The sequence below is a fragment of the Saccostrea echinata genome, unplaced genomic scaffold (genome assembly GCF_033153115.1).
Source record: "Saccostrea echinata isolate AGI-Se365-2 ecotype Australia unplaced genomic scaffold, CSIRO_AGI_Sech_v1 ptg000003l, whole genome shotgun sequence".
Lineage (NCBI taxonomy): Eukaryota > Metazoa > Mollusca > Bivalvia > Ostreida > Ostreidae > Saccostrea > Saccostrea echinata.
The window spans coordinates 13,986,297-13,995,835 of NW_026889752.1; the positions used below are offsets into that span (position 1 = coordinate 13,986,297).

General features: G+C 32.2%; 1 protein-coding gene across 1 annotated transcript; it reads right to left on the minus strand.

Moving 5' to 3' along the window:
* Positions 1-1,393: 1,393 nt before the first annotated feature.
* LOC133178605 (transcription cofactor vestigial-like protein 2) lies at positions 1,394-7,353 on the minus strand. Its single transcript, XM_061313339.1, has 4 exons — positions 7,164-7,353; positions 6,369-6,678; positions 4,718-5,113; positions 1,394-1,791 (listed from the first exon to the last, which is right to left on the minus strand). Exons 1-4 carry the CDS (start codon positions 7,236-7,238, stop codon positions 1,745-1,747), a joined length of 828 nt encoding a protein of 275 aa, XP_061169323.1. The 5' UTR covers positions 7,239-7,353; the 3' UTR covers positions 1,394-1,744.
* Between the last annotated feature and the right edge of the window lie 2,186 nt (positions 7,354-9,539).

Consider the following 9,539-nt stretch of genomic DNA (forward strand, 5'->3'; position numbering starts at 1 on the left):
CAAATCTATTAGATATTTTCATTTAGAAAAAAAGAATAGACAGTAAAAGTTGGAAAATGTGGCGAATATTAATTGTCAAAGAAAATTCACAGTTGAAGGGAAAAGCCCACTATTACAAGTGACATTTTGTGGATATTGTATAATCTTTTTGTGCACATATGCCATTCATCAGTTCGGACAACGCGAAAAAAGAAGACGAAAATAGCGTAGACCCTGACTGTCAATCACGGCACCCAATCTAGCATTTATCAATGACATATGTAGTGTATTAGATACATCATGTTACAAAGCTAGCTGTATTATTTTTACCTCCTCGTCGTGGTGTGAAGAACGGGACTTATCGGAGATGATTACCGTGATACTGAGGCGTCATACAGGGAGAAGCGCTTGATCTATATTTCTCTTGACATTCCACCGAAATTGTTGTGTCAACGTCCATTCTATGACAGATTGTATTATGATGTGTCTATAACAAAACGTTAACACTATAATTCATTCAAACATTTCTTTGTTATTGTGTATGTCCTGTAATACGCAGATTTATAGAGCTAGCGGGTATTGTACAGACCAAGTACATATTGTAATAAACACGGGAAGTGCCGGGCAAACCGATACCTCAGAACCCAATTTCTTGTGAATTTTGATTACCTAATGTTAAAGATGTTATGAAATGGGTAAAAGTCTTCTTTGTAGAAGGATTAATCTATAAACATGATCATAACAAGGCAGCAATTTATTTGACTTCAGATGATTCTCCCGAGTGTTCGCCTTATCATTATTAGAATGCCATGATAATCTTTTTTAAACTTGAGAAATAGGGCAGTCTAAATTTTCATCTGAAACAACAAAGACCGTGTCATATAATCACACCGTAATCTGTAGGATTACACACGTTGACTGCAGTTTAATTAATAACAATTTCTTGTTGAAAATTCTGCTGGCAATACCAATGGTTTTGACAAATTATACGAAGAAAACCCAAACAAGCTTGATAAGGATCGCGTTGTAATTATCTTTGCCCACACTATTGGTAACCGTAAACGTTATAGATAATTAGAGACAAGTCAAGCTACCTCTCCTCCAGATGAACGATGGAGTTAGAGCAATGACAGCTGCAGAAATAGAGAGAACACTGGGGATAATCCAGCGACCAAGTTTTGTTTTGGTTTGTGTTAGATTGAATGCTTGTTTTATCACGTGTTGAGTGCCTCCTGACGCTTAGCTTCTCCAACTTTACATCACTTACTGATCATTTTATACACTCCACTGTAGCCGATCATACTCCTTTGTCAGTATAAAACAAGCATATTGGTATTTAAAGTTTTGAAGTACTTTCCAGTTAAAAAGAAAAAAAGGAAATTTAAAAAAAAGTCCAATTATTGTTGAAAAAAGGTTAATCTATACAATATAACATTTTATTGTACACCATAGCCACTTATAGCAGATCATATAATCTTTGTAAGTTGATGAGATAATGACAATATTATATGAATGCAAAATCTACGATTCATTTTTATGATCGGATGGAAGTGAGCACAGGCCTGCTGCCACCGGTTTTGACCTCCAGTTTTTCAACATTTGCCTCCATTAATCAAATTGAAAAACTTGAACGAATTTATCGTGCTCATTAATAATGGTATAGATTTTAGACGTGTGAATGTGCACGTTGATTTGTTGTCATTTATCACCACAGTGGACGTGCTCTCTCTCGTCTCTTGTTTTGCAGGAACTCTTGTGTAGGGTGTCACCAACACAACTCCCGCCGAGCTGTCTGTAACTGGTACTCCAACCCTGTAAAACACCAAATTCTTCATTTCCTCATGCAAGCATTATTATGTAAAATTCTTCTTTTTCTATTAAAAAATATATATACCTGAGAAACGGTAAAGATGGGAAGAAGATTTATTTTCGAGGTACACGAGTTAATACTTATTCTCGTACTATTTGGGGGTTTAACATATAATTTCAATTTTTTTAATCCATCAACAGAGCATATTGTAATTTATATATTTGTCGACTGAATACGTGAATGATAAAATAAAAGTAATAAAACCCTCGAAAAAAAAAAACAGAAGGAAATTCTCAAATATTGAATATACCTGTATGTACATTTAATTCAGCAGACAATAAATGATGATTTTATTTTATACAATGTTCAGACAGTATTTGAAAAGAATCATAATGACCTCGCGTGTTTTTCTTACATTCAAATTGTGCTCATCGAAGATTCGTAATTATAAATGGAGCCTCTCTCTCTCTCTCTCTCTCTCTATATATATATATATATTGCTCTCTCTTAGAAAGCCTATGCACAGTATAAATCACGGCAGATTAATATTTTTTCAAGGAGATAAAATGAATACTTGTAGCATTAAAATACATTATTTACAAGATTTTGAAAGTGTAAATTAACTGCGAATATATATATATATATATATATATATATATATATATATATATATATATATATATATATATATATATATATATATATATATATTGTCTGCAAGAAGCCCAGTTTTGAAAAGACTTTGGAAACTTGTTACTTAAATATATTTTTTCAAAGACTTTTCCAAAAGAAAAAAATATGGATGTCAGAAATCTTCATTAAAGCAATATAAGCTGCAACTTTGATGTCAGAATTTTTTGTTGCAAAATTGTAATTAACCATTTCAATGACAGAAAAAAGAACGTTTATAAACTTCTGTTGTTCATATTTACGATGGAAGAAGTATTTATAAGCTTTGATTGAAGCAAAATTACATTATTGTCGTCTTGTACAATATTGATTTGAATATTTGATTGTACAAAATCCTTTTGATACTTTATTTCTGTCTAATTGATCAAAAAGGTTTAAATTACATACAGATTTATCATAACACAATTTAACAGCAAAATAAAATTCTCAAAACTGCAGCACATATTGCTTTAAGAATGGATAAATAATAATAATAATAAAAAAAAACAAAACATAAATCTTATATAGTACTTGTTTTCTGTATTTGAATTGAAAATTCAAATTGTAATTGCAAGGGGATTTTAAAATAAAAATCTTAAACTTTGGTTGTAACATTTCATACAAAATAGACTTTTGATGATATAAAATATCTGTGGAACAACAAAAGGAATAATAAAATGAAATTATAATTGGAATATATCTATTTGAATTTCATAGAAATTTCGATTGGTTTATGGGGGAGGGGGGGTCTGAAATTTTTGATCGAATCACTATGTGTAAAAACTGGTTTGTTATGGAAAACCTTTGAAACTCCAAAAGGAAAATAGGCTTGGACTTTTGATTTATTAAAGAAAATTGTATTTTACAATTTAGGGAATTTTATTCAAGTAAATTTTTTATTAGAGATTTTTTGGCCTCCAGAATATGTCCCTTTTTTATATATAAATATTATCATTATTATAATATACCGGGTACAATATGTAACATTGATATCTTTATTAATTTTTCCGAAACACTGTTGATATTCTTTTGTATATTTTTAATACGGTAACAGCGTACTGATCCTTAAAATGAGAATTTCTAAACATTTAATTAACTTCCACAGATGAAAAATAAAATAGATAGAAAGAATCACAATAATCTTTAAGTGGACCACGAATTATATGTCTTACACACAACCAGCTCTCCCACATAATTAAGTTTCCCCGTGGAAGATTTTCTGGATACACATTTAGAAAACTTTCCTCCAAAAGGGAACGTTTAATATATAGTATTTTTTCCGCTTTGAAAACTTAAACTTCCCACCTTACCAAAAACAGTTGGGTTATATCTTATTATAATGTATTTATTTATGTATTTTACTATGTGATATCGTCTCTGTGAACCTATTGATGAACGTTTTGTGAGCAAGCATTTTAACACATTACTAACAATTCTCAGTACCAATTTGTTTTTGAAGACCATGGACAAGAATTATTTCATTGCTCGACAAACAGTAAGAAAATTTTGTAGCTTTGAAACAAATCATATAGCATTGGTTTCAGTTAAAATTCAAATTTCATGACAATGGTCCATCAAGATGCTAGTAATCTAACAACAGTTCCAGCAGATCAAAATCAAACTAATTGAGCCGTGTACTATCAACAATCAAAATGTACATGTAATGAATGTACTTAATTTTGATTTATGAATTAATTATTATTTGATTGTGGGGGATGTCAACAGCCAAATATCCTAGGATACATGTAGGAAATTTTTCCAAGGGAAACTACATGTATATCCGGGAGGAAGGTTTGCTAAACAGTAATTACTCCGAGGGGGGTAGGGCATTGCTGTATAGTAATCATTCCGCGAAAGTTTTGCTATGCGGAAGGTTTACTATACAACACTCTATCTATCTATCTATCTATCTATCTATCTATCTATCTATCTATCTATCTATCTATCTATCTATCTATATATATATATATATATATATATATATATATATATATATATATATATATATATATATATATATATATATGAATCACTTTGAAAGGAAGTTATTAAGTCGTAAATAAATCTTAACTGTCTGAGAATCTCGAAAAATGACAAGAGTTGTAAATGACGAACCAATGATTACTTTCAGATAGTCTTACTGTAACATAAGTTGAAATACTCGAGCCAAAAGGTAGTGTAATTGCTAGTTTATAAGGCCAGCAAAAATACTCGAAGTCGCCATTAACTTCAATTTCAATGTTGTTCAAAAATATTTACCATTGACCGGTGGGTCCCCTTTGGATGTAAAATCCATTCCTAGTCTGGATAATCCATAATAACTACTTGTTCCCGCTAAAGATTCCATATTTTTGGCAAAGTCATATTTAGATTGTCTTGTGTCATAACTTCCAGGAAACATGAGAGACTGGTATGTGGATCCAAACTTTCCTGTGGCGTCAAACGAGGAATATGGGAGAGACCCGCTAAGGTCAGTGTGACTGTGGGAGGGGAGCCTGTAGGGCCAGTTATTTTGCAGTGAGTACCAAGATGACGGGAAATATGGATCCCGGGAGTAGTCAAAGTTACTTCCTGTCCCAAACTGGCCTGACGGCGGTTTGTAAGCACTGTTCCAGAATGACGGCGGTAACTTTCGATGACACATCAGTGGTTTTTCTTCAAAAAAGTAGAAAATTAATTGAAAAAAGAAGGGAATCAGTTGTATGAATCTCTCTCTCTCTCTCTCTCTCTCTCTAGAGAGAGAGAGAGAGAGAGAGAGAGAATATCTTGTTTCCCTTCAGATGATTTTTTTTTTCGCTTTAAGGAAAACAACTTTGGCAATTTTTTTAATCCTTTTCTTCAGAGTGTGTAGTGTAATTGTAATCTTGAATTGCAAACGTGTTATATTTTAGTCATAGCAATTTTGTTTTGAATCATAATAATAGACTGTCATTAGTAAATTTTTTTCCCAGATTGAATAACTTCAGTTTGCACACACGGACTCTGCAAAATCTAATTAATTTCTTAAATCAATCGTATATTACTGCTTCTCACTATGACAGATCACAAGAATATTCGATTGATCATGCTGATAATAAAAATATCACTATTAAGTGCAGACCTCCTTAATTTTGAAATCGTAGAAATTAAGCAGACACAGCTGTAAGCCGACCACACTTTATGTCTCCGCGTTTCATGGAATTCACTGACCCAAATCGTGCGACTTTTTTCAAAACAAAACAGAAACTAGTAGAATTAGAAATTAAGAGAAATTTATAAGATATTTAAAAAGCGGGGGTTTCTTATTGACCCTTTTCGGAATATTCGGCACCGGACAGGACAACTAATGAAACAGTGGTCTAACTCCGGCAATTATCGGTTTATTAAAAAGCGATCTCCATAAGATATAAACAATCAAGACTCAAAATCTAACAGGAAAAAAAAAAAAAATAAAGTTTTACACACATTTATTGAAATATGTAAGACACTGTTAGCAAAACGACTTACTCCAAATAATTCTTAAATATATAGACGGGAAAATAATTGCATGTTGTAAGCTGCTTATTGAAAAATCTGACTTTCTCTAAGTTGACCGATTTCACGAGAATCAGAAAAAAGAACATATTTAATCCATTTAACTCAAATTTAAAGTTTTGTCCAAGGGGTTTTAGAAATGTTTTATCTTTAACCAATTTTCCGCAAGACTGGAACGAGCGGTAAAAACGTATTTTGCACATTTGAGAATAAAGATTGCAATCTTTTACTACATACACCTCGGAACATAATTTATAATGTAAAACAGAAAACGAGGCTTCGAAAAAAAGGTAAGCGAAGTACTTCATCATTTTGCTATATACATGTATAAAGTGGATTATGTCGTTGTCACAATAAAGTTGTTATTGTTTAGAAACTAATTTCTATAGGAACTTACCTGCTTTAGATTTGACGGAAAATGACGAAGAGGAGCTAAAATTTCGGTCCAGATTAAAGCTGCTTGGTTGACTGAGAGCTCGACTGAAGTGTTCGTCCACCACGGTCGAAGTGTCCCCAGAAAAATAACTCAGGAGGACACAGTTTGGGTTGAGGTATTGGGAGGACTTCGGTTGAGATTCCGGGTCTATTTCCCCCTCTATGTCCCCATGTCTATCATTTCCTGTGCACGGGGGTAATGAGCTGTGGGGGTATGAACCGCTAGCCTGTAGGTGATGATGGTCTGTCGTTAAGCCGGGAGTTCCAAACTTCTGAAAAATAATTACGCCTATTTTATTCAATATTTTTTTAATTCACAGGAATATACTCGATCTCATATTAATATCTGAAATAAAAAGCACACGGGCGACGAGAACAGTTATCAAAAACATCTGAGCATTTCCTGATTATTTGACAAATTAGTGACAATCGCAAATTTACTTAAAATCATCCGTAATATCAGTCACCAAATAGTATTAAAAGGATCGTCAAATTTCTTTCTCAAAGATAAATATCCAACCAATAATAGAACTCGAGTAAAATAATTCCTAGAAGTCCAAAGATATCCACTATATACCAAAACATCGTAAGAACCTATCGGTATGTTTGCTTTCCTCGGTTTGGTATGTATACCGGAAATTCCAACATGTTTGTTGGATACAAGATAAACACATGTCCGATCTTATTTAAACGAGATCTATTATTTTTATTCAATTTAAAAAAAAATTAACTTTTCTCCTGTTTTATTTATACTTACCGCGAAATCGCTTGATGGTGTTTTATGAGAGAAATACGGATTATAGAATTGATACATCATATCGCAGGATGTCATAATGCAATGCTCAAAGGTAGATCGTGCGAGATGGCATTCTCAGGCGATTTTTACCATCTTTTTGACATTCCTTGTGTTTTTCTCTGGAGTATTTGGAGGTATTAGAATGGTTTTGCTATCTTTCGTGGTTGCTGAAACACGAGCTGATAGGACTACGTCATAACCACGCGCCCTGGTCACGCCCCCTTCAGGAACACGGGGACGAGATGAATTCTTATTCCACCAATCGCACAAGATCATTTACTTTTACTCGCTGAGAGAATGCGCTGAGAATCAACTTCCACTGCTTCATTGTTTAGCAGATAATGCAGTCTATAGAGCTTATTCTGTAAAGGAAGAAGTTTGAATTCCTTGATTTATGTATTCAAAATTGTAGTGCAGTTAAATAAAAAGAAATGCTTGCACGATCTATTCGATATAAAAGAAGCAGATTAGAATTATTTAGAAATTCCCTTCTACCTAATGCGGTAAAACAATGGAATTTACTTACAATAGAGGTCAGAGAAGCCATATCAATCAAATCATTCCGAAAAAAAAAACTTGGTAACAAAAATTTAAAATCCACTATCGTACTTTTCTTTCCTAAGCGATATACCAATATTATTCATACTAAGCTAAGACATTGTTGTGTACTAAACTATGATTTATATAAACGAACAATTATTGATAGTCCTTTATGTTCACGTCGAAAATATGAAAAAGTGCGTCATTTCTTTTTTGCCTGCAAAAATTTTTCTAATGCTAGAAGTAATCTTTTCAATCACTTGTGGTCACTATTGATATAAATCTATTATAAAGTGGTGATGTAAATTTGCCTTTACAAATAACAGTATTTTTGCTGCTGTTCATAATTTATTGTTCATAATTTTTTGACGAACATGTAGATTCTCATAGTTGAAATATGGAAAGATGGAAATAACGCTCAAAAGTCCATTGACATAATACAAAATCGGGAGCAGAGCAAATACGGTTGTGTTAATTAATCGCTTTTCACTTGTATTAACTGTATTATTTTTCTTTAATTTGCATAACATATTGTAATATACATGTATAGGGAGAGGAACTAATAAATTATATTTTAAAAAAAAAACTTGTTCCAATTTTTTTATTTATTCAATAAACAAAGAAACAGAGAAAGACATGTCTTTTTGAAAGTATCATTTCATTGCATACATAATTCCTAGCAAATTAAGCAAAAAGTATTTTATAAATATAATATATAAACTCCCAACAGGAACTTCCTGTGTCAGATGCAGTGAGGCATAAAGCACGTTGTTGGCGATAGACATCTTGCCCCACGGGACTCTCGCCGATAATTTTCCTCGTGCCATAACTGCCCCTTAATTAACATACCAAATTAACACTTCAACTTCATTATCTGGTCTTGTCTTGATAAATTACCAATTAATGAAATCGATGCCTTTCGCTGCAATTTTGATTACCTGAGAAAATTATGAGTCTGAGTGTGTAAGAAAATATCTAGTATGCGCAAAACATTTCAATATGGGCTACAAACAACAGTACATTGAGGGAATGTTTTCAAGATTTGATCTTGATTGAGGACAGCGTCTCCTGCATTACAACTTGAAATTAATACACTAGGTTTGGCTGACTTATATCATACAATCAGAAAGATCTTACATATATAGCATAGTGTACAATGTTTTCACTGAAATATGTGGATCATCAAAATGCATTTATTAAAAAAACAAATTGGTCGACTAATTTTGTTTGAGGATACTTGAAACATATTCGTCATAAATGGTATTACTATAGAAGGAAAGGTGATTTGTGTAATGTAGATGATCAATAGTGCTGTAGTATAGGCCATGTCATCTATGTAAGATCCCTTTACTGTATATTTCATTTTTATAACTTATCTGACCGGTTTTTTCCTAATTTAAGAGACAAGTATATTATTACGTGTAAACATTAACTACTCCCGAAAACCAGGTCACTTTAATGCAATATTATTGGTTTATACATAGACCTAAAGCTTCAGGTCTATGGTTTATGCTAAACTGCTAAAAAGTAAAGGAAAATTAACGTTTTGTAAACATGTTTAAAAAATCAATAAAAATGTTATTATGACAATATTTTACACATTTATATATATAATCGTCCATATTTTATGCCTGTTGGATGTTTGTCCATGGAATTAAGAACTAATATTTATCAAGTATATTCTAGTTTTGAGAATGTAAAACATTTTTTTCATAAAAGCGATAAGAATGAACAATGGAGACACGTCATAAACACATAGCATGTTCAGTGTGAAGTGAACTTTATAGAAATTTCTTA

Excerpts from the sequence above, each read along its gene's own strand:
- LOC133178605 (XM_061313339.1), bottom strand. The coding sequence starts at position 7,238 with ATGACATCCTGCGATATGATGTATCAATTCTATAATCCGTATTTCTCT. Across the intron at positions 6,679-7,163 it reads CACCATCAAGCGATTTCGCG|AAGTTTGGAACTCCCGGCTT; the intron begins GTAAGTATAAAT and ends ATTATTTTTCAG. Across the intron at positions 5,114-6,368 it reads TTCCGTCAAATCTAAAGCAG|AAAAACCACTGATGTGTCAT; the intron begins GTAAGTTCCTAT and ends ACTTTTTTGAAG.